Below are 24,153 nucleotides of genomic sequence, written 5' to 3' on the forward strand. Positions count from 1 at the left end.
CTGAGGAGGCATGATGCCAGCCAGTGGTGTTAATTACATTATCGGCGTGTGAGGCTTTTAGACCGTTTTAAACGTCATTTATATAGCTCATAAAGTTTTTGACTGTAGTTACAGTCATGTATTCTCTTTTAAACACACAATATGATTGAGCAGTTAATCGGGTGACAATGAAGTTACGTCAATATCCTAAAACGCACTGTTGATGGCAAATGACACTTGTCAAAACAACAATGCACAGCTCAAGTATATGTGAACAGAGTTTGTTATGGTCTAAAGAAAACATCCTTACATAATCAAAACACTCTGATACCTCGATAAACATTCATCTATCTGCATGCGGAAAAAAAACCCATCCTCTTCCATCTGTATCCATGGAGACAGTCGGTTCAGTATGGCTCTTTCAAGACAAAAATAGCATGGGAATAATTACCGAACAAACACACTTGAATTCATGTGTGGTGATAGTCAGACTTGCAGCCACACTCACAGTCACTGACAATGACCAAAAATTCTGAAACTACGCCTACAGGCTCAAAGTACCATGCATAGAAAGGGAACAAAAAAATCTTTAATATCAGACAAGTTTTAAATCACATAAAAACAATAGAAACACAAAAATGTATTATTTTTAGTGACAAATCCATTCTCTTAGATGTATAACTGTTCCTTTCCCTAAGTGATGATTGTAGACTGAACATGAGGTATAATGATACAACTACGGTTACAGTAAGACAGAACCATGGTGTTTCTCCCAAGCAATTAAATCATCATCATCATCAAGGAAAAAAAAATCAGCTCTTGCATTAGATTATATGTCAGTATTCATTACAAAAATAAGATATAAGCAGTGGCAGGCAGCCAGCAGCTTCACTTCAGAAAGAGAGAGACAGATCAGATCTTCCCTCGACGAGACAAGCACACCTGCTTTGTAACCCTTGGCCTAAAATCTACCCACAAAGAGGGGGCGGGGCCTGCATTCTAAACCCTGCCCAGATAAACCAGATGTTAAATGGAGAGCGAGTTTGAGTGCAGAAGTGTTAATAGTTAAATGTAGTAAGAGGAGTGCTAGTTTACAGGAATGAGTGTGGCTGTAGGAGCGAGAGGTACGCCCTACTGTTGAGGGTAATAGGGCTGTTGCTGTGGCGGTTGTTGAGGATAGGGGTAGGACTGCTGTGCAGGAGGGGCTCCTGGGAATCCAGCCTGCCCCTGGGCTTGATAGGGCATGTATTGCATATTAAACTGCCCGTATGCATAGGGGTTATAGGCCATCGGCATCTGGTAATACCTGAGAGAGAGGAGCAAAATAACAAAATTACATTTTAGGTTGAACTGGGTAAACATTCTAACTGATAACACCATACTTACCTAGTTGACTAATCATGGTTCAATAGGAAAATTGTTCATATTAAATGTTTTTTTTTTTTTGAAGGTTTGTGTGTGTAAATAAGGAAATTAACTAATATATGTAATTAAATATTTATTAACATGCATACATTTTTGGGACAGATACCTGAACATTTGATAAAACCAGATTTAAAATTTGTTTAATTCTGTTGACATTAGACTTTAAGATTTTGACAGACAAAATTTTGGGTCTCTCTTCTATCACGGCATTATGCAAAAAAATACTGCCAAAAGTCAGAAAAAACCCACCATGTTTGTAAGAATAAAATAAATCTGATAAATAACTACTGCATAAAAAAACCATCAGAATATAGATAAAAAGAAAACTGGAAGGTTTGGTATAAAATTTCCTGGCTCAACTGCTGAAGATATTGCAATTTAAATATACAAATGCAAATAGATATACAGGTGCTGGTCATATAATTAGAATACCATCAAAAAGTTGATTTCACTAATTCCATTCAAAAAGTGAAACTTGTATATTATATTCATTCATTACACACAGACTGATACATTCCAAATGTTTATTTCTTTTAATTTTGATGATTATAACTGACAACTAAAGAAACTCCCAAATTCAGTATCTCAGAAAATTAGAATATTGTGAAAAGGTTCAATACTGAAGACACCTGGTGCCACACTCTAATCAGCTAATTAACTCAAAACACCTGCAAAGGCCTTTAAATGGTCTCTCAGTCTAGTTCTGTAGGCTACACAATCATGGGGAAGACTGCTGACTTGACAGTTGTCCAAAAGACGACCACTGACACCTTGCACAAGGAGGACAAGACACAAAAGGTCATTGCAAAAGAGGCTGGCTGATCACAGAGCTCTGTGTCCAAGCACATTATAGAGAGGCGAAGGGAAGGAAAAGATGTGGTAGAAAAAAAAGTGCACAAGCAATAGGGATAACTGCACCCTGGAGAGGATTGTGAAACAAAACTAGCCAAGCCACTCTTGAACAACAGACAGCATCAGAAGCGTCTAAAGACAAAAAGGACTGGACTGCTGCTGAGTGGTCCAAAGTTATGTTCTCTGATGAAAGTAAATTTTGCATTTCCTTTGGAAATCAGTTTCCCAGAGTCTGGAGGAAGAGAGGAGAGGCACATAATCCACGTTGCTTGAGATCCAGGGTAGAGTTTCCACAGTCAGTGATGGTTTGGGGTGCCATGTCATCTGCTGGTGTTGGTCAACTGTGTTTTCTGAGGTCCAAGGTCAACACAGCCGTATACCAGGAAGTTTTAGAGCACTTCATGCTTCCTGCTGCTGACCAACTTTATGGAGATGCAGATTTCATTTTCCAACAGGACTTGGCACCTGCACACAGTGCCAAAGCTACCAGTACCTGGTTTAAGGACCATGGTATCCCTGTGCTTAATTGGCCAGCAAACTCGCCTGACCTTAACCCCATAGAAAATCTATTGGGTATTGTGAAGAGGAAGATGTCAGATATGCCAGACCCAACAATGCAGAAGAGCTGAAGGCCATTATCAGAGCAACCTGGGCTCTCATAACACCTGAGCAGTGCCACAGACTGATCGACTCCATGCCACGCCGCATTGCTGTAGTAATTCAGGCAAAAGGAGCCCCAACTAAGTATTGAGTGCTCTACATGCTCATACTTTTCATGTTCATACTTTTCAGTTGGCCAAGATTTCTAAAAATCCTTTCTTTGTATTGGTCTTTTTTTGTATTTTCTGAGATACTGAATTTGGGATTTTCCTTAGTTGTCAGTTATAATCATCAAAATTAAAAGAAATAAACATTTGAAATATATCAGTCTGTGTGTAATTAATGAATATAATATACAAGTTTCACTTTTTGAATGGAATTAGTGTAGTGTACACATGTAGTGTGTATGAGCATTTCTGATTTGTAACACTCTACTTTGGCCGTAATTCTGTGCACAAGCACAAATCGCATTAATCATGCAAAGTGCAAGGGCATCTTACAATTAGGGCTTAGGTATTGTAGGAATAGGAATTCAAATTGAATGATTCTGGCTGCTTTAATTAAAGAATCAGATTAATTCAGCAACCATAACTTGTTTTTGTGTTCTACCTTCACTGGCAGAAGAATGCAAGGTTAAGAACCATGATATAGAACTGTTAGTGATTACAATATTTTGTAGAAATGGAATTTATTCTATTTAAGAATAAGTTAATTCATATAGTTGGTAAAAATTGAATTAAATTAAATTAAATATATTTACAATCAACATTTGCATTGGATTAGTGCATTCCAGCATTGCCATCTTCAACAAATAGTGGGATCATGAGCCTGAGCCAGTAGGTCATCCGGGTACTTTTAGCTGTTTTATGAATACTGTGAATTTGGACATACTACTCTTTTCACAGATAATTTTTTGTCTACTATATATGCATATTTAGATGCAGCCTTACATTTTGGCCAGAAGAAGGGATCTTAGAAGGCAGCATAATCAAGCTGCCCACCTTTTGGCAACTACCTCACTAGGTTATAGAACTGAGCCATGGACTGTAACATGCATAGAGCTTTGAGGACATGGGTAATGGTGAAGGTCTTTATTTACCCTGGGTAGCCTTGATAAGTGGGGTAGGGTGGTCCTTGAGCCTGTGAGGGTGGTGCAACAGGTGGAGGATTAGTGCCACTAGGAGCCACTGGAGTACTGATTTGAGCAGAAGCACTGGCCGCCTGAGGAGGGACGTTAGGGGGTGGTGGTCTCGCTGGTGGCTGGGGTTTAGCCTGAGGCTGCTGCTGGGTCTGGAACAGAAATATAAATAAGACTTTTTTTCTGCAGTCAAGGACTTTAACTTTAGAAGACATCAGTCTGCAAACTCACAAACACAGTCCTGGGCACAGGGGTCGGGCCTCCTGAGGCAGGAGCAGGAGTGTTGGACTGGTATGATGGGACGTTGAATGAAGGAGCGCTCGGCTCACGAGCAATGCTCTGCTGCAGCTCCCTGTCAAATCAGAATATAAGCCATGCACAGTCACTCGGAACCATTATAGTTTGTTCATATGTGCACACAACTGAATTACATACTTGAGAAGTTCATCCCGCTCAGTTTTGCGAGCGAAGACAATGTCGCTGCACTTATTTTGAAACTTTAACAGGATTTCTGTCAGATCATTGTAGAACTGAAAGAAGAGGTAAAGATAGAATGAGACAGCTGAGCGACATATCTTATGTATTATGCATGTGCAGAACTAATATTAGTGCATGAGATAGTTACTTTAGTGCCCTCTTTGATATTGGAGCTGATCTCTATGTAGCTATCGTGGGCTGAGGCGAGCTTCTTCAAGACCTCCTCTCTGTTATTAGCCTCAGAGTTGGACTGCTTGAGTGCTGAAAACTCCTGGTGAGACACCTGAGACCAGAAGAAAAGCCATTTTTAAAATAAAAATAAAAAACTACCTCGCTAAGTCTCCAATAGTCTCAAGTTGTGCAACAATTATGTCAAAATTATGTCAGATTTTTTTTTATTAAAATTTAAGTTGACAGATGCATCTGATTTCATAACTGAGGCTTTGCAGGGCTGTTTTTATGCCTTAAATCTTTCTCTGATTAAATCTGATTAGAATACTGTGACTATCACTTAGTAATTCTTTGCTGAAATACTGGTGAAATGTTGCTTATGCGTGAGTTTCTGTGTGCACCTGTATCTGTGACAACAGTTCTTCCTGTCTGCGTAAATTCTGCTGAACACGTTGTGTGTGAGAGCCGTAACGTGTCTCCAGCTCACTGGCGGTCAGAGCCTCTTCGTTGATGGCACCATCTTGAGCCAGTGCGGTAAGGAACTTTGCGGTCATATCAAAAGTCACCGACTTCACCTCTGCCTCCAGAACTTCCCGTTCCCTCTTCATCTCATCCAGCTGTGCCAGCTGAGCTCTCAGCACGTTTACCACCTGCACAGAAGAGGACAATGCCGGACTGAAGACTAGCATGAGGATTTGGTCAGGGTTAGTTTGTGAGATAACTGGGTCAACGTGTGAGTATCTTTCACCCAGTGTTATTTTCTTATAATTTAAATACTATTGTAGGTTTTATTAATATTTTAAGTTCAAAAGTAAATTTCTTAAGTTTTCATTACAATTTTATATTTGTAAATATTTTTAATACATCTTATTAATTTTAATAATAATATATATATATATATATATATATATTTTTAATTCAGTTTTAGTTTCATTTAGTAATTTTAGTATTTCAACTAATTCATATTTCGGTTACCTCCCAAGGCAACGTTTCTCGTTTTCATTTACTTTTAAGGAATAGTTCACCCAAAAATGTAGCCATTAATTACTCACCCTCATGTTGTTCCAAACCAGTAAGAACTTTGTTCATGTTCGGAACACAAATGAAGATATTTTTGATAGGGATGCACCGAATATTCGGCCACCGAAGATTTTCGGCCGAAAATGGCCCAAAAGAGCATTTTCGGTTTTTGGCCGAAAGACTTTTATCACCGAAACAACACGGCCGAAATGTTGTGATGATGACGCAAACAGAAACCGCGACCTGAACGTGCACCTGCATAGCGCAGACCACGAGCTCCCCGCGACATTCACTTCACACCAGTGAGAACATTCTCTCTCTCTTCTTATTCCTTTATTCGCAGCACTAAAGCGTCTCCTAACAAAGAGATTGAGACGGACCACGAAGTGAGAACAAAGAAAGGTACAGTCTTATAGAGTCTGTTAGCACACGTCTCACTGAGATCTTTTCGGATCCTCTGCACTTCATCGCGAATGTGCTTTATTCGCGTTATAAAGATCATTACTTGGATGCGGAAATAAGGCAGCGCGCACGAGAAGCGCCAAGCGCAGGAGACAGATCAGAGCGCGGAAAAAAGACTCGTCTCTTGGCATTCACCCTCGTTGTCTGATATTTTCAGTGAAATTCTGCAAGAAAGTGCCTCAAATAATAATACATTGGCTATTGTTCTAGTTCTTAGGCTACTATATATGTGACATTTTATTTACAGTAGCCTATATATATATATATATATATATACACACACACACATATATATATATACATATACATACATAATATCAGATTGTAGCCATATTTCTGCTAGATTTTCTGCTAGATTTCTGCTTTAATTTGATAAAACAAATTATTTATGCCCTGCCCCTATTTAAATACACTCTCTCAAATATTTCTCAAATGTCAGGCAGATGACAAGCTCAACTGCTCAACAGCTAGATGGTTATCTGTCTGAAGTCCCCATCCCCAGAAGTGATAACAGTCTTGCCTACTGGAGAAGTAATGCACTTTCTAGTCCTACAGAGAACAATTTCAAATGCACTTGACCTAAATGCACTTTGTTTTTATGAGAGAACAGTTCATTTTAAAACCTTTCTGCAGGCCAGTAGGCCTGTACATTATTATTTAATATTCACATGAGTGGGATACATTTTTAGTTTGAATTTTATTTTATACTGTGCATTGTTGCAATGTGCTTAATAAATATTGCATAATTTGTAATTATGTATTTTTATGTTTTTTATAATTTATGTAATTGTAATTATCTTTGAAACTTTAATATTAATTTATGCAATTGCAATGTCTTAATTTTAGTAAAGTTAGTACATGGTCATAGCAATAAATGCAATGGAATAATTGGCATAATTTCTTTCGGTGTTTCGGTTTCGGTTTTCGGCCTTGGTTTTCTCTTTTTCGGTTTTCGGTTTCGGCCAAGAATTTTCATTTCGGTGCATCACTAATTTTTGATAAAATCTGAGATCTCTCTGACCCTGCATACGCGCTTTTCCCCCAGAACCTGATCAGCATTGTTTACGTTCAGGAGAAAGTGCGTGCACACTGAATGTAAACAATGCTGATTACGTTCTAGGGAAAGCGTGAATCATGGTACCCCTTTGAAATGGCAGAAGACGGTAACTCGGGGAGAATAACTGTTGCATAAATTATGTTTTGTTTTAATAAGCTTTTCGATGAGGGTGAGCAATTAATGACAGAATAGGCATTTTTGGGTGAACTAACCTTTAAGTGTTTGCATCTAATATTTATATATTTTTAAATATCGGTTAATCTCTTTTTTTTGTCTTTAATAATTTTTGATAGTTTTAGTTAATCAAATACACTCACCTCACTGCCCTGCAGAGTCTTGGCAGGGTTGGCAGATGGTATGGCAGCACTGAGCTCATTCTCTGGCTTGCAGAGCAAAGCAATCATCTCACAATGTGAATTGTAACGCTCTCTCACCACCTGATCAGCCTGCACCGCCTTGTCCAGTATATTGCGGAAATTATTTCCCTCTGCAAGGAGAAACAGAGAGAAAGGGTTAGGTTCCAGTAGCTCAACTGCTAGAGCATGACACTAGTAACAAAAGTCATGAGCAGGGAAAACACACAAATGGATAATGTGTTTACCTAGAATGCACAGTAAGTCTCATTAGGTAAAAGCATCTGCTAAATGCATAAATGGTATGTGGAAGTGTTTACATACCTGCTCTGAGTGATTTATACAGATCTCCAGAGGGAGTTCTGTTCCAGCGCTGATTGAATTTGCCTCTGAGTTCATTGTCTGTTGTTTCCTCATCATCTAACATCTTCAAGGACTTTAATAACAACACACAATTTTTGTTCAATATACTGGCATGAAGTGCGATTACGTAGTGAAATGGTGTCAAACTATATACACAGCAGGTTTGCATAGTATTTTCCCCATTTGAATTTGGAAATAAACCATTTCAGTATTTTGAAAAACCAGGACATAAAATGAAATGGAAATATTTATTATTCTGTGCTATTTGGTTACGAGAAATGTATTTAAATGATCATGTGTGTTCGCCATTGTATGGATGATTAGATGTTTTTCTTCCATCAAAGTCTAAGAGGCTCTTTGTATCTTTTACACTGAAATTGCCATATTCATAGTATTAGATTAGATAAAGATTAGATTAGATAAATGCACAAACAGAAGCATTAATACTAGTGATCTCCGACGTTTGGGTCTTGTGGTTTATAAAAGGGTAGAAACAGATGGTGAACGTGTGCATCACCTCATCCAGGATCTCACGGTTCCTCTGCAGTAGTTCAGGGAGATCTTTAATAAGCTGTTCGATGCTCTGTAGGCCGCCCTGCTGAACAACAGCACGACTCTTTTCAAGGATGGACTGAGGGACTGCATCTCCTGACAGATCTTCTAATGCTGCCGGCAGGTTCAAAGACGCCAACACCCTGCCAATCAGCAACAACCAATCAGTCACTACCACCAAACCTCATTGATCCACACAAAATACTAATAAAACTGATCATTTAGACAGCATATCCAGGTTTAAATAAAATAATGATGTGTATTATTACATCTGTGACTGAACCCCTTATAGGGCTAGTTCACTCCAAAATGAAAATTCTGTCATTAATCACCCTCATGTTGTTCAAAAATCATAAGATCTTCGCTCAATATCAGAACACAAATGCAGATACTTTTGATGAAATCGGAGCGCTTTCTGACCCTCCATAGACAGCAATGCAACTGACACGTTAAAGGTCCAGAAAGGTAGTAAGGAAGGACATTGTTAAATAGTCTATGTGAAATCACATCACGATAAAGACTCTACTCCCTCTACACCCACGCCTGCAAGCCTGTGCATGGATCCAACTCCATCATTAAGTTTGCAGACGACACCACGGTGATTGGCCTCATCAGAGACAACAATGAGACTGCTTACAGGGAAGAGGTACAGCACCTGGCCACATGGTGCGCTGACAATAACCTGCTCCTTAACACCAATAAGACTAAGGAGCTCATTGTGGACTTCACGAAGGAAGGAATGAAGGAAGCATGCATGACCCCATACACACTAACGGGATGGTTGTTGAACGTGTCTCCAGCTTCAAGTTACTGGGAACCAGGCACGTGCACACATAGACATGAAAGGGGGCTTGAGCACCTGCCCTTTTTATTCCTGGAGAGAAAGTGCCCTTTTTTCTGGGATGCTTTTTTTATTTTTGAAAAATAATATATATTTCTGTTGGCACACAGCTTCCCTGTCAAACAAATATATTTATTGAAATATAGTATCTAAATATCAGGTCAGGAGTTCTGAAGCGCTCCCTCTCCCTCTCTCCCGATTGTTAAACCCGATTGTATTGCTTCCGCTAAAGAAAATAGTCCACTCCGTCTCTACGGTTAGAATCCTGTGAGTCCATAGCAACGCTCTGTTTTTCATGGTAACGGTCTGTTATACTCCGCACAGCGGTCTGTTGGTTATAACAGACCCCATTCTACATTGGAATTCAACCAAGCCATGTAATAAAATAAGTTAATAAAATAAGCATATATCACCACCAGGTGATATGCTTTAGTTATTTTGTTTATCCTATTTACCTGCATTTTCCTGTCAATTAGATGCAAATGTGCGCATTTTAACTAGTTGACGTCTAATTTGCATACAGAACGTCCCCAGTTATTGACTTACATCAAGAGTCTTTCCCCCTGAAATTTAGAAATCTAAATTGGTGAATTTAGAAGAAATCTACAGATGCAAACAGATGGAGGATACACTCTAAAAAATGTAGTAAATCTGAGTAACTGCATCTGGTTCATTAATAAATAAAACTGAGTAGAAATAAGTTAACATTAAACTTTAAAAATAACAATATTTATAAATTAACTATTTAAGTAATTTAACTTTTTTTATTTCCTCGAAACCTTTATAAAATAGTATTCCATACCACCACAAATACATACATGACATTGGCTTTTATTGAATTTTTACTCAATTATTTTGGTAAGTTTAATTTTAAAGTGTTATGTATTCTGATAACACCAAAATAATTAAAATGATGTAGTGCCTTGTGCAAAAATAAAAAAATTATTAGTAAAACACGCCCCTCTGTTTGATGCAGTTATTTAGGTTATTCTAAATATGAAGAGTTCAGATGAAAAAGCCTCTAAGTGCCATCTGAAATTTCCAATTTCAAATTTCCAAGTTCGCAGCATTCTTAAGGACTCCTCTCACCCTGACCATGGACTGTTTAACCACTTCAGGAGCCTCTGGACAAAGACCAGCAGATTCTGGAACAGCTTTTTCCCTAAAGCTGTCTCCTTGCTGAATTCTGCCCACTGACACCCCCCCACCCCCAAACTCACACACTTCTCACCCCTCCTCAACAGTACATCTGGTTTACAAACAAACCAGTTCACTTGTTATTACTTGCACTAATGTCTGTACATCCAGAACACCGAATAATCCATTTGCACAATGGAATATTTTTCTTTTTTTACTGTCTATTGCACTAGTGTAAATGATGTTCATAGTTTCTGCTTTTAGTGTACATACACTTAATAGATAATCCATCTGTATAGTATGTTCATAGTACACCTATCTGTATATCATGCTGATTGTATTTTAAAAATCTGTAAATTATGTCCATAGCCTTGTCTGGATATTTATTGTACATTTGTAACATATTGTAAACACTGTATATCCTATACATACTGCTTATTGCACTTCTGGTTAGATACTAACTGCATTTCGTTGCCTTGTACCTTACATATGCAATGACAATAAAATGTAATCTAATCTAATCAATGGTTCAACCTTAATAACAATTTAACCTCTTCCAGTCAGTCTCTGCCGCCATTCACGAGAGTACCACGATGCATGCGTGTGATGCTGCTGCCACAGTCATTCTGATGTAGAACACACACACACACACACACTGTGCCTTGTTTAAAGTAGAGGAATATGCATATGTCATGGTAAAAAAAATTCTCGTAGCCTCATAAAATTATGGCTGTCACATGGGCTATTTTAACAATGTCCTTACTACATTTCTGGACCTCAAACCTGGCAGTTACCTTGATGTCTATAAAGGGGAAGAAAACTCTCAGATTTTATAAAAAATATCTTAATTTGTATTCTGAAAATGAGCAAAGATCTTATGGTATGGAAAGGCATAAGTGCGAGTAATTAATGACAATTTTCATTTTTGGGTGAACTATCCCTTTAAAACAAATGAGGGTAAAAGCTCTCATTCTACACATTAATGGACTTTTAATGGAGTTTAAATGGACTCATGTAAGAGCAAATATATGCAGCAACACTGACCCGTTGCAGAGATTCGTTGCTTCCCTCATGCTGCCAATCAGTCTGTTGACGGTGTCAGACTTCCTGGAATTGGCTGCACTCACTGACTGCTGCACTGCCATCGGCACCATCTTCTCAAACAGATCTAAACACAAACAAAATGGAGAATAATGCAATTTGTTTAATTTTTCCACATAAGAAACGGGAAATAACCCAAAAAAAAAAATAAACAAAAGGATTGTCATGTGTGCATCATTCCGACCTGTGAACTTCTGGCTCAGTGGTGTCTGAATAGCAGTTGTTTTGACCAAAGATGCTTTGCCAATGTGCTCCAGGTCTTTGACCTCTGGCACACGGTCATGGTAAATGAAGTCATTGTCTTTCTTTGCAGCTGTGAGGGCACGACTGATCTTATCTGAGAGGTCCTTTATATTAACATACTCATCGTATCGAGAAGCCACGGTCTTCACCAGCTCTGTGGCGTGCTGCAAGACACGCATGAGAAACCTGAACGTCAACATCAACTATTAATGAAGCTCAAAAGCGAATAAATAAAACAAGCAACCGGCCAGCCAAAAATAAACAGTCTGTCACACACAGACAAACACACCTGCAGTCGAGCGATTTCCTCTCCAAATTTCTTCTTCTGATTGGCCAAGGCTGACTGGTGCAGCTCTGCGGTGGCCTGCATCATACAGTGCTTGGCAGCGAGGACAGGAAGCACTTCCTGGAAATAAAAATACTGACCAGGGAGATGCAACCACAGCAATCACAAATGCCACGGCAACCACGAACCAACACCACAGGCAACCACAAACGAGGACAGACACACAGCACAGGGCGCAGGAAGAAAAAAAACAGAACAGCAAATCAGCACGCATCCTTCAGCAAACACCAACCAAATCCTCACCCAACGCTCATGCAGCATTCACTCACAGATCAACAGGAAAAGAGAAACAAAGGCTGGAGGCTGTGTGAGTGTGTGTCTGTGTATGAGGGGTATCTAGCAGTCAAATGGGAATCAAGGACACTTAAATCTCTTGACACAAGTATACAGACACACCCACAGTCAGTCCCTCCTGGATTTCACTGGACTTTTTTCTGATTTTTGTGGCCTAAAATTACAGTAACTACTAAAATTACTACTAAGATTTTTCTGCTGCTTTTCTCAAAATTTGTGGTGATATTTGCGGCATTTCTTATTGTTTTGCAGTGAAAATATAGACAACATATACAGACAACATTCTTCTAACATCGACTTTTCTGACTTTGTGAACCCTTGTAGGGCTCCAGACTTACATTTGAGGACACCAGCACCAGTGCCATTAAAGGGTTAGTTCACTCAAGAATGAAAATTCGTCCATCTTCTACTCACCCTTGAAGCATCCTAGCTGTATGTGACTTTCCTCTTTCAGAATAATCCAGTCAAAGTTATATTAAATATCAGGGCTGGGTATCGATTCAGATGTCCTGATTCGATTCGATTTCGATTCACAAACTCTCTATTTGATTCTCGATTTTTAAAAATATATATATATTCATTACATTCAATGAATATAGTTTTAATAAAAATGCTATTGAAATTTCTAGAAAATGAACACTAAACATAAGTTTACAAATGGTGAATGTATAAAAGGCAATTAAGAGCCACAGGCCTGTATTTAATTTTGTATATGGTCCTTTTTAAACAATAATAGGACCATATAAAATGCTCCTCCTAATTTTTCAGGTAATCAGATGAATTTAATTTATCCTAATCAAATGAAAAACTTTTTTATATTTTGGCAAACAAAGTGCTGCACAATAGCAATTAAACAATGTGATTATTCCTTTAAAAATAAAGATTTATTAATATTTATTAGTAGCAGTAGCAGTGGTAGTAGTAGAAGTAGTAGTAGCATTGTTGTCTTAAGACTGCTAAAATGAACTTTTATTTTGACGGGTTGCCATGAGGAACTTGCAGCTGCTGTATACACGGGTTTCTTGTATACAAACAATATTGGATGCGTGCGCATCCAGGAGGCAGAAAACCGCTATCTTTTATGCCGAGTTCAGTAAAAGAACATTGTAATTAACGTAGATTTCGCATTGTTTGTAATTTCTTGTTGACTCAATAATAAATTGCAATTTCAGAGTTGGATCTGTTTGTTTGTGTTTCATATTAATATATTATTAATATAACATTATGTAAAATGTCCAACTGTTTACGAATCAAAATCCGGACATACTGTGATGCACCCAGCACTGGCTCGGTTGGTACAATTGACAACGCAACAACTCCTTGGCATTTTGACTAGCGACAACACCACCACCTAAACCATTTACTCCGATACGAAGAACGGGTCTTTTGCCTCTTGGTTGCGTGCGCAAGCAGTGATGACGTCGCTGAAAAATCCATGTATATGTCATATGATGGTAGTTTTTTCCAATTAAACGGTAAAACGCTAATGAAGTGACTCTCAAATTTGTGTATTCATGTCTTCATAGTAAGATGACAGAGGTTAAAAACACTGCAAGCGTCATCCGCACTTGTGTAAACAAAAAATTGCATTGCACCATCAGCCGTTCATTCATTCATTGAAATTATTGTGCCTTTACGCATGATGTCAAATGCTTCTGCAGATTTTTTGTATTCCTATAGAATTTTACCTGATCATAGCAAATCACGGTTTGTTCTTGGTTTTTGTCAACAGTATCTCTGCCATGATAAGCACTAAATGAGTGACAGGCTTTCAGTTGTAACATCCCGCAAGGTAAATAATAGAGTGAGTGGAGAAGACTAATGAAAAGATTTACATTAATCAGATCTTTGACGTTACGTTAAATCTTTGCCTAATGTTTTAACAGTGTCTAGTTTGATTGCACAGTGACCCCTAGTGGATCAGCTTCCCCACTAACATGTCTGTCATATGTACTGGAAGCTAAACATACCTTAGGCAAATTCTCTTTGTATTGACATTGCTTGAAAGCATCGCTGTAGTAATCTGCCGCCTGATTGGCAAGTTTAGCGACAATAGCGTCCTTCATCTTATCTGTGAGGTGAAACATTAGACAATTAAAACTGTGCCAACTACAAGCAAAAAATGCACACTCATAAACACAGACGCACCAGCAGTGGCTTTGAGAACGAAGACCTCCTGTGCCTGGCTGAGCATGATCTGACTGAGCGTGCCAACCGTCTCGGGGGAGATGTCCATGGTGGGCTCTTTATTCAGTGCAGAGAGCACTGTATCCTTTATATGAGCAAATGCACCACTTGCCAGCTGGAAAGAGACAGGAAATGCTTGAAACATTTTTATTTCTCTTTGATTGTCTGTGTTGTTGAAGGACTAATGGTCAAAATCAAACCTGGTAGAACTTGGCGGCGGTCTTCAGTCCCTCGTCATTGTCGAGATTCTGCTCAGAAGCAATCTGACTGGCCAGCGCGCCCACATTAAACAACACGCATGTCTGCTCATAGCCCACACTTGCCAATGCTGAAGCAAACAAACATTATGAACCACAACGTACTAATTACTGTTTCAGTTTATGTTCTTTTTTTCTATTATCTTAATTCTATGATAAGACATTTTTATTGAGCTTTATAAATTAATTGACTTTTATATTGCATAAGCAAAGCACTATAAATATGTACCGGTATATAAAAAATGTGCTATATAAATACAATTTCTTTGTCTAAGCATTTTACTATTAACACCATAAAGTATTTAGTACTTTATCCATATATGAATAACAAGTAACTTTACTATTTTTAAATCTTAATTTGACACGAATAAAAAAAGAGATTTATCATGCATCTCTAAAAACGATATGGTCTAAATCACAAAAAAAGTACCAACAAAGAAAATGAAAATCAGGACACTGCATTAAAAAAAGTTGAGAAATAAGTGGTAACGTAGTACTAAGTAATAAATTGTTTAATGAGTCATGTGATTAAGTTATGGAACTACTGGAGATAACATTATTGATGTGCAAACACAATAACTCAATGTACCAAAATTGTTTCGCCTAAATTTTAGTTTATAGTTCTTCTGTAATTCTGTGGTGCTAGTGTTTAACGACTATTTATTTGCATGCAGCATCAATATTTAGGTATGGTCAATTGTAGAATATAGATAAGTTTACTATAATTTTCTTAAAGATATTTTGCTTTTGCGAGGATAGAAAAATTCTAATACATTTCTGTAACATTCTGTATTATGGTACTGCTTTCGAGAACATTCCAGAACATTGTGAGACTAGTTATAAAAAGTAAAAAAAAGATCAAATGTACACTTCTGAAGTGATGGAAGACTCACTTTTGGTAAGTTATTATTTTAAACTATTGTTAGCACAGTGTTATGCATGTACCATAATAAGTTGTCAAGGCACTGTTAACGTTTCACAAAAAGTAAATTAATTTATTTCCTGCATGTCAAACTTCAAATAGAAACATTAAAAATAAAACCAAACTTGTATAAAAATGAGTTTCTTTGTTAACAAGTTGTGCTGCCCTTCCTTTTTACTGGATAAGGTTCCTGGTTCTGTTTAGAATTAGTTAATATTTTCCTTGAATATGTATGAAAGAAATATAATATTTATTGCATACTTCAAAGGCAATACAAACAATATATAACTATCTGCAATAAAGCATCTACCAAGACAATAAATGCCTTAAAAACAACTTACCCATAGGGCACTTTTGTAATGCATTTAAAAGTACTAATGTGTATCATTAGAGTATGCAACACACATTAATTTCACCTTAGGTGCATTTGTTTGTATTGACGTGCTTATTTTGTTATAAAATCACAAATATACTCACCAAGCTTGACTGAGCCTCCAAAAAGAGATCCTTTATCAAAAGCATCTTTCCATGTAAATGTCAGACATAACTAAAAAAAAAAGGTGTGTATTATTTACATGCTTATGAATATGTTCAAATTAATCTATATTATTTTAATCAATTACTGTCATAAAACAAATGGATGGGTTGATATTCATTTAGGTTACCTCTGTAAATGGAAATTTGGATTCAATTGCACAGAGCTGATCATAATATCTAAAGAGGAGAGAGAAAAACAATGTGAAAAGCTGTTAAAAATGGAAAGTGTGAGGAAAAAAAACATCTCGGTTACGTATGTAACCATGGTTCCCTGAATAGGGAACGAGATGCTGCGGTGACGTCACCTGCTATGGGAACACCCCTCGGTGTGACGAATGTCTGAAGCCCTATACCATCCCGCCAATCCTATTGGCCAAATAGCGCTTGGCACCACCCTACGCATGCGTACGCATCGTATACCTGGGTGCCGCGCGCCATTTCGCTCAGATTTCATGACTGAAGAAGAAGAATGCTATCAAGGTACGGCACGGCCAGGACCGCAGCATCTCGTTCCCTATTCAGGGAACCATGGTTACATACGTAACCGAGATGTTCCCTTTCATAGGTCACTTCGATGCTGCAGTGACGTCACCTGCTATGGGAACGCTATACCATAACGCCTGACATACCTGATAGCTGGGATCCAAGGAAGCATCTGCTCAAACGGAGAGAACCCGGGAGCCAGGAGCCATCCTCACATCCAGACTGTAAGACTTGATAAAAGTGCTCTGTGAGGACCAACCTGCCGCAGCACAGATATCATCCATAGAAGATCCACTGAAAAAAGCTTGAGAAGAAGCCACTGCTCTCGTGGAATGAGCTTTAACTCCTAAGGGCGAAGCGAGCCCGCGCGCCTCATAGGCTAAAGATATTGCTTCCACCAGCCAAAGTGACATGCGCTGTTTTGTAACCGCATGGCCTTTATTCTATGTCCAAAACAGACAAACAGCTGGTCAGACTCACGCCATGGGGCAGTACGATCCACATAAGTCTTTAAAGCTCTCACAGGGCAAAGACTTAGATCTCCAGACCCCGCCTCAGCAGGGGATGAAGCTTCCAGGACCACCTGCTGAAAGCGAAAGGGATTAGATGCGACCTTAGGGACATAATTAGGCCTTGGTCGCAACAACACCTTCACAGAGCCCGGTGCAAATTCCATGCATGAAGGTGAAACAGAGAGAGCCTGTAAATCCCCAACTCTTTTGAGGGAGGATAAAGCCATAAGAAGAATCGTCTTCAGAGTCAGGATTTTATCCGGTACAGTTTCCAAGGGCTCAAACGGATGCCCTGATAAACCGTGCAACACAATGGATAAATCCCATGAAGGAACTCGCACGGGGCGGAAAGGCCTCAGTCGTCGCACACCCTGTATGAAACGAGAAACCAGTGGATGACGGCCCACCGAGGCACCATCCATATACTCGTGGTAAGCTGAAATGGCTGCCACGTAAACCTTAGTGTGGCTGGTGTTACTCCATCCGAAAAACGGTCCTGAAGGAACTCCAGTACTGAAGCCACTGGGCAGTAAACTGGATCCATATTACGAATTTCACACCAGGTCGTAAACAGTCCCCACTTGAAAGCATATAAGCGTCTCGTAGAAGCTGCTCTAGAATTCAGTATAGTCTCGGTAGTTTCAACAGAAAGACCGGGACATACAAACTCACTCCGCTCAGAGGCCACGCCCACAGTTTCCATAGATCTGGCCTCGGGTGCCAAATCAGTCCCTGTGCTTGTGATAATAAATCCTGTCTGAGGGGAATCTCCCATGGAGAGCCCACTAACAGACTGATCAGGTCCGCAAACCACGGCTGTGTGTGCCACCGCGGAGCCACCAGCAGCAGCTGTTCCACTGTCCAGCCGTATTCTGGATAATACCGCTGGGATCAAACAAATTGGGGGAAAAGCATACAAACTGGTACTGGGCCAACTGTGAGCTAACGCATCCAAGCCCAAGGCGATGGGGGGCATAGGGAGAACCATAGCGGCAATGCGTAGTCATATTCGACGCGAATAAATCCACTCTCGCTTCTCCGAAAATCTGCCATAAGAGATTCACCGTTTGGGGGTGTAATCTCCATTCCCCTTGCTCCAGAGTCTGTCTGGATAGCAAATCCGCTCCGAAGTTCAAACGTCCGGGGACATGAACAGCTCGGATCGACAGAAATTTGTTCTGAGACCAAAGAAGAACATGTCATAATCCAGCATAATCCTCCCTGATGATTCAGGTATGACACAACCGCTGTGTTGTCTGATCTGAGCAGCACATGACGGCCGATCAGCAGATTCGAGAAATACTGGAGTGCCAGAAAAACCGCCAGTAATTCCAACCTGTTTATGTGCCAACTGCGTTGCGCCGCTGTCCACACTCCGTGGGCTGGGCGCCCTTGACAAACAGCTCCCCAACCGGTCAAAGACGCATCCATCGTGACGGTCTCTCGGAAAGCACAAATCCCCAGCCGAACCCCGGTTAGGAGAAATTCGGTTGACATCCATAGTTTTAACGACATCACACACCTCCGTGTCACCGAAATCGTCCGATGCGGAAGACAACGGGGTGAAATATTTCGTCCACCACTGAAAAGGGCGCATGTGAAGTAATCCCAGACGAATTACGGGGAATGCCACTGCCATTAGACCTAAAAGTCTGAGGCACAATCTCACTGTCACTGTGCGACCCACTTTGAAGCGCCGCACGCATGACGCAATCGGCTGTGCGCGCGGGAGAGAAAGCTTTGCTGTCATCGCGTGAGAGTCCAAGTCTATTCCCAGAAGGTTATCCGTTGAGAGGGGATTAAAACACTTTTCTGGAAATTTGTGCATAAGCCCAGGCTGTTTAAATGATTCAGCACAAGATCCCGATGAGAGTGTGCTTGAGTCTGCGATTGCGCTAACACCAGCCAATCGTCTAAGTAGTTCAAAACACGAACGCCCTGGAGCCGCAACGGGGCCAGAGCTGCGTCCATGCATTTTGAGAAAGTACGGAGAGCCAGAGCTAAGCCAAAGGGAAGAACGCGGTATTGATACGCTTTGCCCTCTAAAGCGAATCTGAGGAACTTCCTGTGTCTCTTGATGATCTGAATATGAAAGTATGCATCCTTCAGATCGATCGTGACAAACCTGTCATTTGGTTGAATCTGAGACGAAATAGACTTTACCGTCAACATCTTGAATTTGCTCGGCCTGAGTGCAAGATTCAGACGGCGTAAATCCAGAATGGGTCGCAATCCGCCGCTTTTTTTTTTTTTTTTTTTGGTACCACAAAATAACGGCTGACATCTCCGGACGCAGCACCGCTATTTCCATCCGTTTCACCACCGTGGAAAGAATTTCACGGAAAGGAGGCGGGCCTCTTCGAAACTGAATGGTGTATCCGTGAAAAATTGCGCTTAACACCCATTGAGAAATGTCGGGCAAGCATTCCCACGCGGTCCGAAACAATAATAGTGGTCTCAAATTTTCCGCTTCCTGCAACGCTGTCATACACGTTAAAATGTCTGGGCACGAAAAGCTCGTGGCGTTCGTGCACAGGGGAAGTGTATGCGTAAGAGCCGTTGCGTCTCGTTGTGTATAATCCTGAAACGTGTCCACGGCAGGAATTAGGCCAACAGATTGAACATCGGGCTCTGCCGCTAGCGAAAAAGCGGCGGCTGTGCGAGCCGTCATAAACGGGTCGTCTGTGCAGGACCCTTGAATCGGCCCTCGAATTCTGGAAGCTGGATTGCGCAGAGTGTCTGAGGGAACGTTTGGCGTTACAGCTCGATCCAATGCTGCTCAAAGCGTTGTTTGCTGCGAGACAGTCAATGTTAGAGCGTGGGGACTGCAGTGAGAGGGTTGGATGTGCGTTAGCAGTCCAACAGCACTCTCTATTGGAGGGCACAGTCCCTGACGAACAGGAAGGAAGCGCTGCGTCAAAGTCGCTGCGTTTCATTTGTGTATAATCCTGAAGCGTATCCACGGCAGGATTTAATCCAACAAGATAAACATCGGGCCATGCCGCTAGCGAGAACGCGGCGGCTGTGTGAGCCGTATAAACTGGCCGTCTTTGTCAGCCTCTTGTGCCGTCCCTCAAACTCTGAAGGCTGGATTGTGCAGAGTGTCTGAGGGGGCGCTCAAATGATAGCTCAATCCAATGATGCTCGAGGTGCCTTTGCTGCGAGACAGTCAATGTTAGAGCGTGGGAACTGCAGTGAGAGGGTTGGATGTGCATTAGCAGTCCAACAGCACTCTCTAGTGGAGGGCACAGTCCCTGGTTCAAACAGGAAGGGAAGCGCATGCGTCAAACTCGCTGCGTTTCGTTGTGTTTATAATCCTGAAGCGTATCCACGGCAGGATTTAATCCAACAAGATAAATATCGGGCCACGCCGCTAGCGAGAACGTGGCAGCTGTGTGAGTCGTCATAAACTGGCCGTCTTTGCCAGCCTCTTGTGTCGTCCCTCAAACTCTGAAGGCTGGATTGTGCAGAGTGTCTGAGGGGGCGCTCAAATGATAGCTCAGTTCAATGACGCTCGAGGTGCCTTTGCTGCTGTGGGTCAATGATAGAGCGTGGGGGTTGAGGACGAGAGGCTTTCTCGTTAAGAACCGCCCTTTTTTTTTTTTTTTATAAAGAGAGTAGTGAAAAAGCGGCATCGCTGTAACAGCAGTCCGCCATGTCAGCAATGGTGGCGAAACCCGCGGCGTTCGTGACGTGCGCTGATTAAGGCTGCTTCCAGGACCTCGAAACCTCTTGGTGGAGGTCCGTGAGAAGAGTAGTGGCTCACAGGGGGTGGGGTGTAGTATATCCACCACACGGGTAGCCACATAAATAGCTCACTGAGGAAGGGAAGGCGCGTTTCTCCTGTCCGCTCGGAGGGAGAGAACCGCCGGTTGGACAAACATAGTTTGAAAAAGCAAATCTGCTGATTAACACGCTCGAGTGGGGGAGAGCAAGTGAAAAACTCCAGTGCATCACTGTATTCATAGTCAAGCCACACATATCGCCCCTAACCAACACCTCGTGCAGGGCCTCGGCGACCGCAGAAGCGAAAAGGTGGGGGTTAGACGCGAGGCGACTTATAGAAATACACTCCAGAGCGCAGATTCCTTTTTTTTTTTTTTTACTGTAGCCGTAGGCTATCACGGAGAGAACATGTAGAGAGGCTTCAAACGAACCTCCCATGAGTGCCTCCCCGTGATAAACCCATATACAACTCTTACCTTTCGTTGACTCATCGCGTCCGCGAAGAGGAGTTAACACTGCTCGTAGAAACCGCTGGAGAACGCGAGATAAATCCTAGGGCACAGATGATTCGCTTCCCTGAAGGAATGAAATCTGAGCGAAATGGCACGCGGCACCCAGGTATACGATGCGTACGCATGCATAGGGCGGTGCCAAGCACTATTTGGCCAATAGGATTGGCAGGATGGTATAGGGCTTCAGACATTCGTCACACCGAGGGGTGTTCCCATAGCAGGTGACGTCACCGCAGCATCGAAGCGACCTATGAAAGGGAACTTTTGTTTCTTTAGATGGAATGTAAACCATAATGACAAAAAATTTAGCCATGACAGCATTCTCATGTGACTGTTAGTTTGTCATGAGAAGCAACTGACGTAACCTCATTGTTACAGAGCTAACTACTGACACAAAAACATTTCCTTCCTGGAAGAAAAGAAGAGCATTTCTCCACACCTCTACTCCATATGTTTTCTAGCTGCTATTTCTTGCCTCTCGGCACTATAAAAAGAACATGACCGGAGACTCGAGAGGCAATACCGCTGATGGGTGTTGCCCAATGGACTCTTCTTCATACAAACCAAACACCAGTCTAACTAGAAGCTACAAAGCAGGCCATTCATCTTGACATTGAGCATGGCTACAAAGCACCAAACAAAAAGCTTATTCCTATAGCAACACACTTCTTATTCACTCTCCAGATGGCACCAGGCCAAGTCGCTACATTAACTCAACTACATAAAAAAAAAAACACATGCAGAATCTAACAACTGACTGATAATAAGACCTAATTCATATTAAAGTCAACTGGTTTAAGTAGAATTAAAATACACAATTTTGTTACTTTTCTTAATATTAAAAATATTATGTAATAATGTTTATCTTATGGTATCATAGAATGTATATAATAAATTAGAACAAGTTCACAATTCATTTAAATAAACATTTCCGTAAGACCGAAACAATGGATATAAAAGGCGACAAAAATTGAGTGCTGAATTCGTGATGCAGCAAATCCGATTTTGTTTAACAAATTAACTAGCCATTTCCTCAACTCTTTCAAAGCAAAAGTTCAGCTTCTGGTTTATATATAAAGAAATAAAGCATGAAAGCGCAGTTACAAATTCTTCTCAAAATAAAACGCATACGTCACTCACACCTGTATACACATGACGTAATGGAATCACGTGAAAACTAGGTGGACGATAACTGACAAAATTACTTTGTGAATATAATATAAACACTCCGAGCATATTTTCTCATTTATTTCTGTTATTTGCGTCGAATGATGTACTATTGATGGACGTGACTCCTCACTCTTGAACGTTTGAAGAGGTCAATCTGAATGACACCCGAGTCACGCAAAAACAGGAAGCTGGGTGACGTTTGATAAATGGGTGTTGACGAATAGCGTTTTACGGACTTTTTTATTTTATTTTATTAACTTTAAGGTAAAATGTATGTGAATGCAACCTTTTTTGTTTTTTTTTAACGTTTTATGTTTTCCTAGTTTAATTTAAACGCTCATGGGATTTTTTTTTAAGTACGAATTTTAAAAGTACATATATTATTTGTAGCCTCTTAATTAATATGCGAGTATGATACAAATTAGATGGAGTGTAACGTTAGTATGTCACACCACAGGATGTCAACTACCCCAAAATCTCAACTGCCCAATTATAACGACGTAACGTTAAACTGCATACCACCCTAAACACATATATGCACTGTAAACACGAAAACAATAAGACATAACGTTACTAATGGCAGACGTCTATACACTCATTTGAGCAGCCAGCATGAGCAACACCTCCAGTTCACGTTTTATATTTCTATGAAGCAAACAGAAACAGATAATAAACTCTTAACGTAACTAGTTCTGTTATCAGATAGTATCAGATCATCATAAAAGAGAGACATGTAGCCGCACGTTTGCGGCATAAAAATGGATTAAACTTGCTAGCTTCCCGTCCTTTAGACATCTTCTGCAATCCGCTGACAGAAAATAACAGGCACTTTAGTAACTTTAAATCATACAGACTGAATAACAAACCACGAAACAGAGCTGTCAATATTTAACAGGCATCAGAAATAAACACCCATTGAAAGTTCGTGATCGAGTTGTGCTGTCAGGCTCTCACCGCAGCAGGATCTCCAGCGAGCTCTCGTGTTTGTCCAGCGGCCTGCCGAGAGCACTTTTACGCAGCTTATTGAGCTCTTCCACGGCCCGGAGATACTCCGTCTGCTCCTCACCGGGAGGATACGTAGACGTTACAAATTTCGACAGCGGTTTCACTAAGTCGACCTCAGAGGACTTCTTCAACGGGACAGAAATAAACGTCGCCATTTGGGCCAGTTGTAGTGGAGAATGAGAACACTGACTGCAGACGGACAAAAACAAAGGCAGAGCACTTCCTGCTTCTCCGGAGTGCGTCATCACGTCAGATGTACTGTCAAAGAAAGTTACGCACGCGCATTCTAATCCATAACTATGTAAATAGCGTTTTATTTCCATGCTGCTGCACAGGAGTCTTATGTAAAACTGTATCTTAGTATAGTATATATAAATTCTATAGATGCAGTATGTTCAACGTTTTGCATTCATATCAAATTTTTGCTGGGT

At 40.5% G+C, this 24,153-nt stretch overlaps 1 protein-coding gene across 2 annotated transcripts; it reads right to left on the reverse strand.

Annotated features, from left to right (window-relative positions):
• Positions 1–549: 549 nt before the first annotated feature.
• LOC132145362 (programmed cell death 6-interacting protein-like) lies at positions 550–23,880 on the reverse strand. 2 transcript variants are annotated; one of them, XM_059556303.1, is made up of 18 exons: positions 23,672–23,880; positions 16,443–16,491; positions 16,255–16,324; positions 14,799–14,926; positions 14,560–14,713; positions 14,382–14,482; positions 12,061–12,177; positions 11,713–11,935; positions 11,472–11,595; positions 8,415–8,592; positions 7,859–7,970; positions 7,499–7,668; positions 5,044–5,292; positions 4,620–4,754; positions 4,430–4,524; positions 4,226–4,346; positions 3,956–4,146; positions 550–1,285 (listed from the first exon to the last, which is right to left on the reverse strand). In XM_059556303.1, the coding sequence occupies exons 1-18, from the start codon at positions 23,875–23,877 to the stop codon at positions 1,111–1,113; spliced, it is 2,598 nt and encodes an 865-aa protein (XP_059412286.1). In that variant the 5' UTR covers positions 23,878–23,880; the 3' UTR covers positions 550–1,110. The 2 variants fall into 2 exon arrangements, with proteins under 2 accessions (XP_059412286.1, XP_059412285.1); XM_059556302.1 differs by having other exon boundaries at positions 12,061–12,192.
• Positions 23,881–24,153: the final 273 nt, after the last annotated feature.

Source organism: Carassius carassius, chromosome 8 (genome assembly GCF_963082965.1).
Source record: "Carassius carassius chromosome 8, fCarCar2.1, whole genome shotgun sequence".
In the NCBI taxonomy this organism is placed as follows: domain Eukaryota; kingdom Metazoa; phylum Chordata; class Actinopteri; order Cypriniformes; family Cyprinidae; genus Carassius; species Carassius carassius.